Source organism: Populus nigra, chromosome 2 (genome assembly GCF_951802175.1).
Source record: "Populus nigra chromosome 2, ddPopNigr1.1, whole genome shotgun sequence".
Classification (NCBI taxonomy): domain Eukaryota; kingdom Viridiplantae; phylum Streptophyta; class Magnoliopsida; order Malpighiales; family Salicaceae; genus Populus; species Populus nigra.
Window position 1 is genome coordinate 45,449,725 of NC_084853.1, and position 15,303 is coordinate 45,465,027.

General features: G+C 34.5%; 1 protein-coding gene and 1 long non-coding RNA gene across 6 annotated transcripts; one reads left to right on the forward strand and one right to left on the reverse strand.

Moving 5' to 3' along the window:
• Positions 1–416: 416 nt before the first annotated feature.
• LOC133682499 (uncharacterized) lies at positions 417–1,373 on the reverse strand. Of its 5 annotated transcripts, none has more exons than XR_009836696.1 (4): positions 1,228–1,373; positions 1,059–1,131; positions 817–927; positions 417–727 (listed from the first exon to the last, which is right to left on the reverse strand). It is a non-coding gene; the product is annotated as an uncharacterized LOC133682499 (long non-coding RNA). The 5 variants fall into 5 exon arrangements; XR_009836695.1 differs by having other exon boundaries at positions 1,059–1,140; XR_009836697.1 differs by having other exon boundaries at positions 1,059–1,151; positions 1,228–1,365.
• Positions 1,374–4,002: 2,629 nt separating this feature from the next.
• On the forward strand, positions 4,003–9,331 carry LOC133683021 (pentatricopeptide repeat-containing protein At1g02060, chloroplastic-like). The gene is made up of 6 exons (XM_062106538.1): positions 4,003–4,287; positions 4,380–6,462; positions 6,924–6,988; positions 7,669–7,728; positions 7,863–8,203; positions 8,287–9,331. Exons 1-6 carry the CDS (start codon positions 4,187–4,189, stop codon positions 9,252–9,254), a joined length of 3,618 nt encoding a protein of 1,205 aa, XP_061962522.1. The 5' UTR covers positions 4,003–4,186; the 3' UTR covers positions 9,255–9,331.
• The last annotated feature ends 5,972 nt before the right edge of the window (positions 9,332–15,303 follow it).

Consider the following 15,303-nt stretch of genomic DNA (forward strand, 5'->3'; position numbering starts at 1 on the left):
TATGGGTTATCAGTATCAAGTCCCTCAATCAATCTCGTCCTGAAGTGTATGTTGGTAAATGAGACACCATAAACTCCTGGTAAATAGTATAAACGCAGTATCAGCTGAGCTAATGCCATGATAAACGCTAATTGACAGTGCATTGAATACATAGCTCAATTAGACAGCAGCTAACGGAAAGTCAGGCAACTCATCTCAGAACAAATTCTCCTGATAGAAATTATCAGCTAGGCTGATATCATGATTAAGCTTGTGAAGAGTAAACCTAGGTTCATAAATGCAGAGATAACTAATTGCAAGTCATGTTTTGTTCAAGGGTTAAAAAAGATTATTAAAATAATTGTCCCAATCTGAACATAAAACTAATGCTGCAGTAATTCATTTGGAAAGATTGGAGACGGCAGATAACACAAGAATTGCACAAGCTGCAACTGGACATAGGAATTTCATTGCATCTCAGATATAAGCCACAGGTTCTTCAGAAGCCAACATCAATGCTCTCCAAGGAAATACACAAATGGTTTATTAAATCTCAAATGACAGAGACATCACTCCAGAAAACCAGAAACCAAGACCTGAACTTGTACAATCATTCCCAACTACACAAATCTCTATGCCTCCCTATCAATTCTTGGTGCTTTTACCTCCTCTACCTCCAGCATTATTCCCTCCAGCCGCTGCCTGCGCAGCTTTTCTCGCTGCCTTTTCCTGTAAAGCCTTCGCGTCTCTGTAAACCCGAATCAAGAAAACATAAATTAAGAACCAAATTTCTTAAAAGATGTTTAGAGGAATAAGAAAAATATATGAAAAAAAAACCTTTCGCGGCGTTGTTCAGGTGTTAGTCCGTCATCTTTGGAATTCTTTGTTTTATGGCCTGCCCTGGCTTGAGCCCTTTCACGGTCTCTTTCTCTTTGGTTACCGCGTTCGCTTCAGTTAAAGCCAAACAAAAAATATCACAAAACCAAAGGGGGCATAATTTACAAGACACAACAAGTTTTAAGTTATTCGAGATCCCAATTATTATAAATACAAATAAAGAGATAAGAGAAGCACAAAACTGATCGTCAGCAAAGGATATGAGTCATTGTTGATCGATTGGTTGACTGAGCGGGCAGTGGTCAATCAGAATTCCTGAAAATTCTGGCAGAAACCTGGGCTTTACTACATTATAGCTAACAAAATAAAACTTGGAAGAAACACAGAGACAAGGGCAGCAAATGCACCTACCGGTCGGAGACGGGGAGGGAGAGAGCGAGCGATCCACAAATTTCGCACCTTTTGAAACAAAATCAGCCTCTGTTTCGGACAACAAGCTATGGCAACTAGAAAAAGAGTGGCGCTTGATGCTATGGAAGACTCCAGAAGCTGACGTGTCTGAATAAATAAAAAGTAGTGTTGGTATTTTCTAGAATTGAAATAAATAAAAATTATTGGATTTAATTATTACGTAGTATCTGTAGTTTAAAAGAAGTTATTTATTGGTCCTTGTAGAATTAAAAATAATTAAATTGTACCTTAATTAGATTGACGATCCTCGATTTAATAGTTCTTCGCCCCAAAAATGTCATCTCTTTCATATCCAAATTTCACCAATCAGGTACTTCTCTTCTCTTTGTTTTATTTTTTAAGATAAAATAAATATGAAAACAATATAAAATCAATTTTTATTAACAAACTATAATATAAAAATAAAAGATTTTCACTATAACAATCTATGGTGAAAACCTATTTTGCTGGTAAAAAATCCTCAAATAAGCTGTTATGTAGGGATATATTTGTCTTTTCAAATAAACACTCTTGTCACAAGCAAATATCATGGGATTAGATGGGTATTTTTAAAAATGTTCTTGAACAATGTAATGACGTAAATGGTTTTTGGAGCAAAAAAAGATTAAGCTAACGTCTAGAGACTTTATTGATATTTTCTTTATATATAAACAATGTATTTACTATAATACCATCGGTATCAAAGAATTTAAAACTTGGTTTTAGGGGCCTTTTGTCTTTACACCTTGATTTTTTTGTTACACTCTCCTGCGACCAGGGACAGTTTGGTTTTTCTCAAAATATCTAAAAAAATAAAATATCAATAAATAATTTTAATGCATTGTGTAATTACTTGTGTGTTCCCGAGATTTGAAATTTTCAAACTAGGTGGTAGGGGCCTTTTTGGTCTTTTACTCTTGTTTTTTTATTCAGATGGCATTAGGGGTAATTTGGTCCTTTCCAAATTAAAAAATATTTTAAAAAAATGAGTTCCTTGTGAGCAGCAGCGTCGTTAGTAGTATGGTCTTTTACTCTCTTTTTTATTTTATTTTATTTTTTATATATTCACGTGGCATTAAGAATAATTTGGTTCTTTTCAAATTATGAAATATTAAAAAAAAAATTGCTAGCGAGCGATGGTAGAATTACATCATTCATAACAACATTGGAAGCATGTCAATGTTCTTTATCCGGTGATGCAGTGTGTATCTCTGTTGGTACATTTATTGGTCTATGATGAGCTTTTTTATTTTATATTTATATATATATATATATATATATATATATTTATCAAAATATTATGTTGTTTTTATTTATTTATTTTTATTTTTATTTATTTATTGATATTTATTTTGTTTTTTTATCTTGTTTTTTATGTTTTTTTAATTTTATCCCTAATTATTTGATTTAATTTTTTTATATCAAATATGTTCATCATTCTTCTTCTTCTTTTTTTAATAAATAATTTTTTTAATTTCATCATTTGTATTTGATTTTAATTTATTATCATATCAAATTTGATCTTTATTGTTCTTATAGCTATTTAGTTTTTTAATATCCTTTCTTTTTTGTATTCGTTTCAATTTCATCCCTCGTTTATTTTTTTTATTGGGGATTTTGCTTTCTTTACTTTTGCCTACTATAGGGTTTATCTCTGTTTCCTGATCACGATCGCGAGTTTTGAAAGTTGACATATGTTAACTTTTTTTTTTGAAGTTATTGTATAAAATTGATTTATTTTTAACTTCATCATTCAATATTTTTTTAAATTGATTTTCATGATTTTGTTTTCTATTTTCTTTCCACGAGGTTATCCCAATTGTATACACATACTTGCATGGTTGGTAAATTAACCCTAGTTGACTCAATTTTTTTTGAAATCAATTTTTTTTCAGATCATTGCTTAGCATTTTTATATCGAGAATTTTGATTCATTATTTTTTTGGGTCTGCTTATTATGCAGTCAATCTCGACATCATGAATGCAACCACAATTTTTGAAGGTAAGCACAAGTTGAATTTGATATTTTTTTATATATTTTTTAAGAATTTATTATTTTTTTAATTTCATCCTTAATCATTTATTTTTTTATGAATTGATTGTCAAATTCTTTTTGGAAAATACCAAATGGCTTGTATGCTCAATTTTTTTTTGGAAAAAAAACATGATCCATAGCTAATATATTACTAAAAAAGTATAAGAATATATATATATATATATATATATATATATATATGTTATTTGAAAATAGGGATACTAAATGGTTAGTTTTGTCAAAGTACATGGACTAAAAAAATAACTCACTCAAAATTATTATAGCCCGACAAAAACGGCAGGAGTATCGCGGTTGGATTTGAATGGATCTAGATTAACAATACCGTAGTGGTTTCTTAGCTGGATTCCAGCCTTACGATCTAAAGATATTGGTTGTCTTGGCCTGAACGTATTGTCACCTTCCGATTTTTCAAAGTCAACATTTCTGGACCGTCCGTTGTTTCTGCTGTTGTAGCTACTGGAAAAGTGATGGCAGCTGCTACTTTGGACTGGACTGTAACAAGGAAAGTAAATGGGCCGCGTTTTGGTGAAACTAAAACATTTACTGTGGATCTTTCCCCCAATTCAGCCCAATTTCTTTCTAATGGAACAGGCCCACCATTTTTTTTATCAGAATGTAAGAACAGGCCCACCATTCTTGCACTGATCTGAGTGTTATGGCTCCGATTTGAATAGGTGGATGCTAGACATTTGATTTTCTTGATTCATAATCCGGTCTCGAGTTGGGTTTTATAATTTGAAGAAAAAAAAAGTTGCAAATTTCCAAAAATCGTAATAAATCGAAACCAGCACTTTCCCAGCTTCCGCTCCACAGATACGAGAAATCCTTCGAAATCATCACCTCCTGCATAACAAATAATTCCCGATGACCCCCATTGCCAATTCTCGGACGCGGGCACTCTTTGGAAGACAATTTTTCTTCAACGTCAACTCTCAAGACCAAGCACAACTCCTCTTATCTCTCAGGTAACTCAAAATTTCCTGCTTCATGCCTCTCCTTTCTTTCTATGTTTTCTCAATCTTAACTTAAAAAAATCTGTCTGTTTACTCAATTCCAGGCACTACTCATCTTCCAATGGAGAACAACTGGACGCTGATAATGTTAAGGAGCCAAGAAAATCCTCAAACAAATCCAAGACAGCTAAATCAATGGCAAGACTCATTAACTCAAAACCCTGGTCAACTGAACTTGAATCTTCTCTTTTTTCTCTTTCTCCTTCAATTTCTAAAACCACTTTCTTTCAAGTTCTTCGCTTTATTGCTTCCCCACCAAAAGCTTTTGAATTTTTCAACTGGGCTTCAAGAAACGGGTTCGCTCATGATAGCCGATCGTATTTTATGATGCTAGACATCTTGGGTCGTAATGGAAATCTCAATATTGCTCGTAATTTTTTGTTTTCTATTGAGAGAAGGTCCAATGGGAGTGTTAAGATTGAAGATAGGTTTTGTAACACTTTGTTGAGGAGTTATGGTAATGCTGGGTTGTTTAATGAAGCTATAAAGCTGTTTAGTTTAATGAAGTCAAGTGGGGTGTCACCATCTGTCATTACATTTAATAGTCTTTTGTTAATCTTGCTTAAAAGAGGAAGGACTAACATGGCACATAGTGTGTTTGATGAAATGTGTGGGACTTATGGGGTTACGCCGGATACATATACTTTTAATATCTTGATTAGAGGCTTTTGTAAGAATTCGATGGTTGATGAAGGGTTTAGGTTTTTCAAGGAAATGTCAAGGTTTAATTGTGAGCCTGATGTGGTTACTTACAATACACTTGTTGATGGGTTGTGTAGGGCGGGGAAGGTCAGGATTGCACATAATGTGGTTAAAGGGATGGTTAAGAAAATGAAGGATTTGAGTCCTGATGTTGTTACTTATACTACTTTGGTTAGAGGGTATTGTATGAAACAAGAGATTGATGAGGCTCTGGTTGTTTTTGAAGAGATGGTTAGTAGAGGGTTAAAACCGAATGATATTACCTACAACACCCTTATAAAGGGTCTTTGCGAAGTGCAGAAGTTTGATAAGATCAAAGAGATTTTGGGGGGAGCTGGAGGGGGTAGAGGTTTTGTTCCAGATACTTGTACATACAACACTTTGATGAATGCACAGTGTGATGCAGGGAATTTCGATGAGGCTTTGAAGATGTTTAAGAAGATGAAGGAGTTGAAAGTCCAACCAGATTCAGCTACATATAGTGTTTTAATCAGGAATTTGTGTCAAAGGGGGGATTTTGAGAGAGCAGAGCAATTGTTCGACAAGCTATCTGATGAGGATATTTTGTTACGTGATGATGGCTGTACTCCTCTTGTTGCGGCTTACAATCCAATTTTTGATTTTTTATGTAAAAATGGAAAGACTCACAAGGCTGAGAGAGTGTTCAGGCAGCTAATGAAAAAGGGAACACAAGATCCTCCTTCATACAAGACCTTGATCATTGGGCACTGTAAGGAAGGTACTTTTGAGGCTGGGTATAAGCTCCTGCTCTTTATGTTGAGAAGAGATTATGTGCCTGATTTTGAAACCTATGTGCTGCTGATTAACGGTTTCTTGCAGAAAGGTGAACCGATTCTGGCCTACAAGACTCTGGAGAGGATGCTAAAAAGTTCCTATCTACCTAAAACTTCTGTTTTCCATTCTATACTTTCAGAACTTCTGAAAAATGATTTTGCCCGTGAATCAGCTAGCTTTGTTGTACTGATGATAGACAGAAAAATTAGACAAAATATCAATCTCTCAACACATACCATGAGGTTGCTCTTTGGTAGTGGACTGCGAATTAAAGCATTCCAGATTGTTGAATTACTTTATGATAATGGATATATGGTTGACATGGAAGAATTGATTGGTTTCATTTGCCAGAAGGGGAAGTTACTAGACGCACAAAAGATGTTGTCATTTTGTTTGGAGAAGGGTCACAATGTGGATATTAACGTGTGCAATGTAGTTATTGAAGGTCTGTGTAAAATGAAAAGACCTTTAGAAGCATTTGGGTTGTACTACATGCTAGTGGAGAAAAGTAATCATCAGCAGTTGAGCTGCCTAGAAGGTTTGAGAACTGCCTTGGAGGCTGGGGGAAGATCAGAGGAAGCAAAATTTGTATCTAAGAGGATGCCCGATGAGAGGCAGCTGGCAGATATCTGAAAATCAGATCTGGCAGCAATCTCAAGGTGTGATAGCACTGTTCAAGTGAGAAAGCTTAACTTCTCTGAAGTCTCTTTGAGGTGGTTTGACTTATTTTGCGGATTAGCACCCTGTACGAACATTTGAACTGGGCACAAACACTTTGACCATGCATATCCTTCTCACTTCTGTCATTGGACAGTAATGCTACGTTCTGTTAAAGCTTTCAGCAAGTTTTACCCTTTGAATAAGTTTGAGATGATTGAACCTTTCAAGTGTATATGGACCAGGGAACTCTAGCATTAGTGCACTGCTTCACTGTTCAGCAGCAGAATCCAATGTCTTTCAACTGAACCTGTTCACATGGTCAGGTAATCAACCAGGGCCTTTCCTTTCTGTCTGTACTTCATTATATTACCACTTTCTTTCTCAAATTAAGCTCGATGCAGCGACATTTTAACTCATTTATTGGTGTGCAGAGGGCTGTCTTGATGGAGCGTGGACATGATTCTTCTGAGTTCCTGGCTTTGGCTTATGTAAAATTGTTTGAGCCTAAACATAAAATCTCTCTGCGTCAAGCTGTTGTTCTCTTCTGCACAAGAATTTACTAAACAGTTCCTGGAACTAGAAGAAAATTTCCATAATTAGACCGAATTTCATTTTCAGATGAAGATTTTTATTTTTCCCGTCATCTTTCAAAATGTAATATTTGTTGGTGACGGGCGTCAAAGAACCATCTCAGTATAATAATTTAAGTCGTTAAGCGATGCTTCAAAATATAATTTTATATTATTTTTTAACATGTGTTTTCTCAAGGAAAAGTTCTCTGAACTTAAAACTTGTATAGATTCATATTAATTTATACTATAGTTATTAAAATTCTGATCTCATATTAAATAACTATTTTAATTTAATAGTTCAAACTATTAAATAAAATTTAAAGAAATAAATTTATAATACTTTCAAACATAATCTCTCTCTTACATGTGAAATCTTGTTTATCATGTTCTGTAGGCAACGAAACAGGGTGTTTAATGATGCTAATGGCATGGCGCTATTATTGTCAGACGGGAAAATCTTATTATTATTTACTTTTACTGATGACTACAGTTCTTCGTCTCCTTCACTCATTTCGCGTTTCTCATGTACCATGCAAGGGAGAAAAATAAAAATTCTTATATGTATTCACATTAATGCTAGGTGCTGCTTGGTGTGAGTATGCAGTTTTGTTAGCACACAAGCTTTGCCACCATATTTTTCTCGAATTCTATATGGAGAAAGAAGGTAAGTTTGAATTCGGTTGAAAAAACAACCCTTCAAGAAAAGAAGGAAACGATTGTCACCCCCTTCAAGCCTTCTTGCTTCCAACCATAAAAACCAGAAACATCACCAGAATTTTATTAAACTAGACTTTTTTAATTTTTCATGCTTCTCATCCTTGACACCAACCTTTCTCCAATATCAAGTTTAGCTCTCGTTTATATTTCCCTGCTTTGTGATGCTTCATCCATTAAATTATCTTTGTACCAAACTATCTTCTTCCTAAACCTGTTGAAGATGCCTGAAACGATTGGCAACGGGGCTTCAAAGCACCATGCCACACTCACTAGGCGCGCACCCACTCCAGGCAAGGCAACAATACTTGCAACAGGCAAGGCCTTCCCCAGCACACTTGTTCCTCAGGAATGCTTGGTGGAGGGTTACATGCGTGACACCAAATGCGATGATGCTTCCATTAAGGAGAAACTGGAGCGACTTTGTAATTCAAATTCCTCCTATTGATACTCTAATTCCATTATATGGCAGGTTTCTCTAACTTTTAATTCCATTCTCTTTGGCTAGGTAAAACCACTACTGTGAAGACACGATACACAGTCATGTCCAAGGAGATACTAGAAAAATACCCGGAACTTGCAACAGAGGGCTCTCCGACGATCAAGCAAAGACTCGAAATAGCAAACCCGGCAGTTGTTGAGATGGCACTGAAAGCAAGCATTGCTTGCATCAATGAATGGGGTGGGTCGGTAAAAGATATCACCCACGTTGTCTATGTTTCTTCCAGTGAGATACGCTTACCGGGTGGTGATCTCTACCTTGCCAGTCAGCTTGGACTAAGGAATGACGTTGGCCGAGTAATGCTTTACTTCCTGGGCTGTTATGGAGGCGTCACTGGACTTAGAGTTGCCAAGGACATAGCTGAAAACAACCCAGGAAGCCGTATCTTATTAACTACTTCTGAGACAACGATTCTTGGTTTTCGCCCTCCAAACAAGGCACGCCCTTACGACCTTGTGGGGGCCGCACTCTTTGGTGATGGAGCTGCAGCTGTGATTATCGGAGCTGACCCTGTAATAGGTAAAGAGTCTCCTTTCATGGAGCTGAGCTATGCTGTTCAACAATTCTTGCCAGGTACACAGAATGTGATCGATGGACGCCTTTCTGAAGAGGGCATAAACTTCAAGCTTGGGAGGGATCTTCCTCAGAAAATTGAAGACAACATTGAGGAGTTTTGCAGGAAGCTTATGTCAAAGGCTGGTCTAACTGAGTTCAATGATTTGTTCTGGGCAGTCCATCCTGGTGGCCCAGCAATACTTAACAGGCTAGAGAGCAATCTCAAATTAAACACAGAGAAGCTGGAATGCAGCAGGAGGGCCCTAATCAACTACGGGAATGTCAGCAGTAATACCATAGTCTATGTTTTGGAATATATGAAGGAAGAGTTGAAGAGAGAAGGAGGGGAAGAATGGGGACTTGCCTTAGCTTTTGGACCAGGCATTACTTTTGAAGGCATCCTTCTTCGTAGCCTATAATTAAATCCTGCAGCTACATATATGCATTTGGTTTTTATTTTTCATAATGAAGCTACTCATATTATGCTGTTTCTGAAGTAGTAACTCAAAAGATATGAAATCTAAGAAATTTCCACAGAACTGAACTTTTTAACTGTCTTTCCAATTTATCATTACAACCTGTGCTTGGAATTATTAATGCTTATGTAGATCTTTTCTAAAGCGGAAACCAGCTATTGCAGGGCAATAATGTTGGTGTGTGTCTATATATATAAATATTCTTGCTTCCTGACTACAGTTTCTTCCTTTACCTTGAATGGAATGAAGGTCAGACATGTTAACAGGCTGCATTTACCTTGATAGAATAGCTCTGCCATTGGATGGAGTAACACCTGTGTTAACAGTTCTTTCGGTATTTTGGGTTGAAAATGAGTTTTTATATGAAAAAAGATCTTGTTTTTCTCGGACACTATAATGGTTAAATTCTGGGTTTCCCAAACAAAGTGTCATTTACTGATGCAGGTAATGAGTTCTTTTTTTTAATATATACTTGTAGGCTTGTGCAGGAGCCGTTACTTTATTGGGATAGGTGTTGGGCTTGGTTTATCGGATCTAAGAATGCCTAGCCTGATTTTTTTTTATTTTTTTTATTTTTTCTTTAAAATAACGCAGCATTTGTCTGTATTTTTTCAAACAAATTTTAGTTAATGGACTAACTTATGACGTCCATGGCCAATTTGTCAATTTGTCAATGATGTTAATAGACATAAACTATTTGACCCATCAAATTATTTGTCAGGCCTGATTCAAAAACTACTCTGCTCGATATCTATTGGGATGGGATGGGATGGGATCCAATTCCGAGATCAATTCGAAAAGGATAGAGTCGGTGGCAATGCACTATATAAAAGAAGCACGTAATAAACCCTATCAAATTATTTGCCAGCCCCGAATCAAAGACACCTACCATTCACTCACTAATCTTCTTTGTTTCGAGAGCAATCTGTTTATATTCACAATGGCAAGGAGAAAGTCGAGATCAAACAACCGTCCTGTGAAGCCAAAGCTAAAGCTTGATACAGTCTTTCGTTGCCCATTCTGCCAACTCGAAAACAGTGTTGGGTGCTCCTTCGACAAGGATCTGAACATTGGCGAAATCTCATGCTCCATATGCCATGCTGGCTACGAGACCAAACTCACTCCATTGACCGAGCCTGTAGACATGTACTGTGAGTGGATCGATGAATGCGAGCGGGTCAACCCAAAGTCGTAGCCATTTTTTTTTGTTTTTCTGAGGAAGTTAGCATTAGTGTTTTATGCAAGGAAGTTTAACAAGTAATCAGACGCTTGCAATGTTTCTTTTCTTTGTTTTCAAATTAGTGTTCTTAGCGTAGTAGACTCTGAACTTGGAAATCATCCAAAAAAGAGTAATCTTTATTATATCTTCCGAGATTAATGTAATTATTAATTTTTAGAAACTCATCCAGATCAAAACGATTTACATCAAATCAATATCCTATTCAATTTATATAAAAACTTGATTTAATCGAGTTTTAAGACCCAAAGTTTCTCTAACTTAAATTTTTAAATTTAACTCGATTGAATTTAATAAATATAATTATTATATGATTATGGTTTCCTTGTGAATCCCGTATTGTATTGTCGTAAATATTAACTTCTAGAGTACAAAAATAACCTCACCCTAATTTATAATCATGCTTCATTGTTGTGCCATCCAAAGGCTAGATAGAAATTACCCTCGATCAGCACAAATCAAACCAAACAGCGGTGTAAGATTTTTAAGTAATCCAGGCCTAGATCTATAATTACAGGTGTGCACTCTCTTGTAATAATATGTTGTGGATTGGAATAGTGTGTTTTTTTTTATAATTTTTATTTTGATTTTTAAATTTTTATTTTATATGATTTAATTTTTTTAGCTTAAATTAGCCCCAAATTACATATTTTTTTAGAAGAGATGGTTGAATTGAAAGATATGAGACTGCAGTTAAAATCCCGAGTAACATAGAGGGCAAGTTGAAACTTTTTTAACACATTCATTTTAATCCCTCATCTTTTTTAGATATTTGGTGATTAGTCTCTTCAATTTTTTAAAAATATATTTTGGTACCTAACTTCATTCTTCTATTTTTTTAAATTTTTTTTTGAGAGAAGTAAGAGAGAGTTGTTGGATTCCAGCTTGAAGAGAGAAAGTCATCGTTGGGGAAGATTACGGATACCAAAATGGTTGATTTTTGTGTCAAAAAATTCCATATGATGAGGGAGATTTTCGTTTAGGTGTTTTTTTTTTACTTTAAAACACATAAAAAACAGATCTAAACTCGGGAAGAATTTTTATTTTAGGTGGATTTCGGGTTTTGGAGCAGTTTGTTGGATTTATTTGTGGCTATGTATTGGTTTAACAAGGTTTTTAGGATTTTTTACGTAAAAAATGGATTGACAATGAGTTTTTGGGTAAAAAACAAAAGACTCTGTTTTCCTAGCTACCAAAGTGGCTAGATTTTAGGGGTTTACATAGACAATGCGTCCTTACACACACACACACACACACACACACTTGGGGCTGACATCATCCACCTCATTAAACTTCTTTTTTTTAAAAAAATTAAAGGCATGTGCTAAAGTCTGCTTTGTAGGCTTGTGTGCGTGCCGTTGCTTTATTAGGCAAGGTGCTGGGCTTGGCTTACCAGGCCCTTCAGTGCCTGGTGTGATTCTTTTTTTTTTTTAATTTTAGGTTTTTTTAAAAAAATAATGCATTATTTATGTGTATGTTTTTCAATTAAATTTTGGGTTTTTATTTTAATTAGATTGTAATTATTTTTAAATAATATTGGGTGTGCTTAATTTTTAAAGATGTAAGTATGAATCATATGTGACTTTTTCTTTATTTTATTTAGATTAAATTTGTTTTTTTTTAATTTTATAAGATTTTTCATATGAGCAGCCTTGCATTGTTTTTTTATTTACTATTCAATAAATTTTATACATGTGTTGATTTCTATTATAAATTTTATGTGTTTTTCTATTGCAAATTTATTTTGATAGAAGAATTCATTAAACATAACTAAATAAATTACTTGTATTGCGATATTAGATATCTTGATCTTTATTTTTCGCTTGGTTTTCTCAATTTTATTTTTGCTTATTGTTAATGAATTTTTTTTCATTGCTTCACACAATGGTTATTGAGTTATTTAATTAGATGCATGCATAAATTTTTTGATTTACATCTATAAGTTGTTTTAGTGTAAAAAAACACGTTGAAGAATTTTATATATTTATTTATTTTTATTATGTTTTGATGCTTATTCTTATGATTTATTTTCTTTGAACCTTTAATGAAAGTTTCATTGGTTTTAGTTTCATTATTCAATTCAAGTTTATAGTTTATTGTTTTTTTTTTATCTTCGTTCTTTTGATTTTTGTCCTTTTGTAATGTTTTTATTCTTTTCAATTTAACTCTTAAGTTTAAAATTTATTGTTGTCTTTTGATTTATTTTTTATTTCAATTTTAACACCCTTTATTTTTTATTGTATTTTTTTATTTTGGATTTTTTTTTGTGATTTTAACCATCATAATTTTTTTCATGTATAATACTTTCAGTTTTTTGACCCGAGTTTCAATTTAAAAAATTAACAGTAATTACTTTTTTTGTCTTATTGTTTTTAGTTTCATATTTTTTTCCTTTTCATGTAATTATCCTATTTTCATGTAATTTGTATTTTGTCAACAAATAAAATCATTGAGATATTTTGAGAATATTATGAAGATATATTTTTATAATATTGGCAAACATTCATCTTTTTCATTGAATTATTTTTTTTCACTTTATTTATTGTCGATATCTTATTTTCTAATGATATTATTAAATTAATATTAAACTTATTCGAGTTAATTACCTGAATATTATATTTATATTTTATTTTTTAAAAAATATTTTTATCTTATCGATATTTTTTATATGTTGAAAAAAAAGTTAACCCGAGATCTAGCGCGAACCACCTAATTAATATCAAAATATTGATGGCTATATCAAGACCAAATATTAAACATATTTTTACGATTTGTTTTTCCAATTATTTTGTTGTTGTAGTTAGCGGTTGTTTTATACAAGGGAGTTTAACTAGTAATCGAATGTTTAATTAAGGTTTATGTATTGTACTTGATGTATATATTGACTCCTTGCATCAAAGATTTAGCCAGAGACCATTAATCGATTGCTGTCAATGGTGCACATCATTAATCAATTCCTGTGATCACTACTGTGTGTGAAGACAAGATGCAGTCATGTTCAAGCAGATAGTAGACAAGTAGCCTGAACTCGCAAACGAGGGCTCTCCAACAATCAGGAGAAGGCTCGAAATAGCTAATCCGTCAGTTTTTTAGAAGGCATTGAAAGCAAGCGTTTCTTGCATCGAGGACCGGGGGGAGGCCGGTAGAAGCTATCACCCACATTCTCCATGTTTCTTCCAGTGAGACCTCGCTAGTCATCTGGGCCTACGGAATGATGGTGGCTGTGTAATGTTTTACTTCCTAACTAGGCAGTTATGGAGGTGTCACTGAACTTAAAGTGAGGACATAGCCGAAAACAATCAAAGAACCCCAGTTTCTTTGTGATCTAATGGACTATGGTAACATCAGCAACAACACCATGTCTGTGTGTTTTGGAAGATATGAGGGAAGAGTGGAAGAAAGGAGGGGAAAGGTAGGGACTTGCCTTAGCATTTGAACCAGGCATTACTTTTGAAGACACCCTTCTTCGTAGCGTATAATCAAATCCTGCAACTACACATGCATCTGGATTTTAATTTTCAGAAGAAGACGAGTGGAAATCAAGTTTATTGGACAACTTCCAGGCATGATTTCAATGTTGATAGAGATCTTGTTCTTGCTTCTTGCCTACACTTTTTCCTTCGAGTGGACTAAAAGTGATCAAATTAACATGCAAACATTCTGCATTTTGCCCGGATATCATCTTGTAACATTAGGGTAATTCATTATAAAAAAAAACAAAGAAAAATTAGTTTGTAATTCGGGGCCCAACATTCCAAGGCCCGTTCGGAATTTTTCAAGAAGAAGCCGGAGAAAAAATACCCATCTACCATCTAATCCGATGTGGATCAGAAATTCAGGATTCTCATTATAACAGGATAGAGTCGGTGGCAATGCACTATATAAAAGAAGCACGTAATAAACCCTATCAAATTATTTGCCAGCCCTGAATCAAAAACACCTACCATTCACTCACTAATCTTGTTTGTTTTGAGAGCAATCTGCTTATATTCACAATGGCAAGGAGAAAGTCGAGATCAAACAACCGTCCCGTGAAGCCAAAGCTAAAGCTTGATACAGTCTTTCGTTGCCCATTCTGCCAACTCGAAAACAGTGTTGGGTGCTCCTTCGACAAGGATCTGAGCATTGGCGAAATCTCATGCTCCATATGCCATGCTGGCTACGAGACCAAACTCACTCCATTGACCGAGCCTCTAGACATATACTGTGAGTGGATCGATGAATGCGAGCGGGTTAACCAAAAGTCGTAGCCATTTTTTTTTGTTTTTCTGAGGAAGTTCGCATTAGTGTTTTATGTAAGGAAGTTTAACAAGTAATCAGATTTTTGCAATGTTCAATGTTTTTTGTCTTTGTTTTCAAGTTCGTGTTCTTAGCATGGGAATCATCCATAAAAGGGCATGCGTTGTTATATAATTAAGTCAACTTGAAGACTCATCCAGCAATGATTTTTATTAAAATAGCATTGTTTCGTGCATTAGTTGGTTTTTTCCTCGGTTTTAACCCGGCATTAAGAATTTTATTGAATTAATCTAGTTCTTAAAAACTCGCAGAGAGCAAACGAGTTTTATCAATTCAATATTTTATTTAATATAATAAAAAATTTGATCAATCAAGTTTTGAGATCTGAGTTTCTCCACCTTGAATTTCTCAAGTTCACCCGACTGAATTTAACAAAAATGGTTATCAGGTGATTACAGTTTTCTTGTTGATCATGTACTGTACTATGGTAAATATTGACTTCTAGAGCCTAAAAAT

What these genes read in the sequence shown, in the direction of transcription:
- LOC133683021 (XM_062106538.1), top strand. Translation starts at nt 4,187, where the DNA reads ATGACCCCCATTGCCAATTCTCGGACGCGGGCACTCTTTGGAAGACAA. An exon ending in AGAGGCAGCTGGCAGATATC is followed by an intron (nt 6,463 to 6,923) that starts TGAAAATCAGAT and finishes ATTGGTGTGCAG; the next exon opens with AGGGCTGTCTTGATGGAGCG. An exon ending in GGAGAAACTGGAGCGACTTT is followed by an intron (nt 8,204 to 8,286) that starts GTAATTCAAATT and finishes CTCTTTGGCTAG; the next exon opens with GTAAAACCACTACTGTGAAG.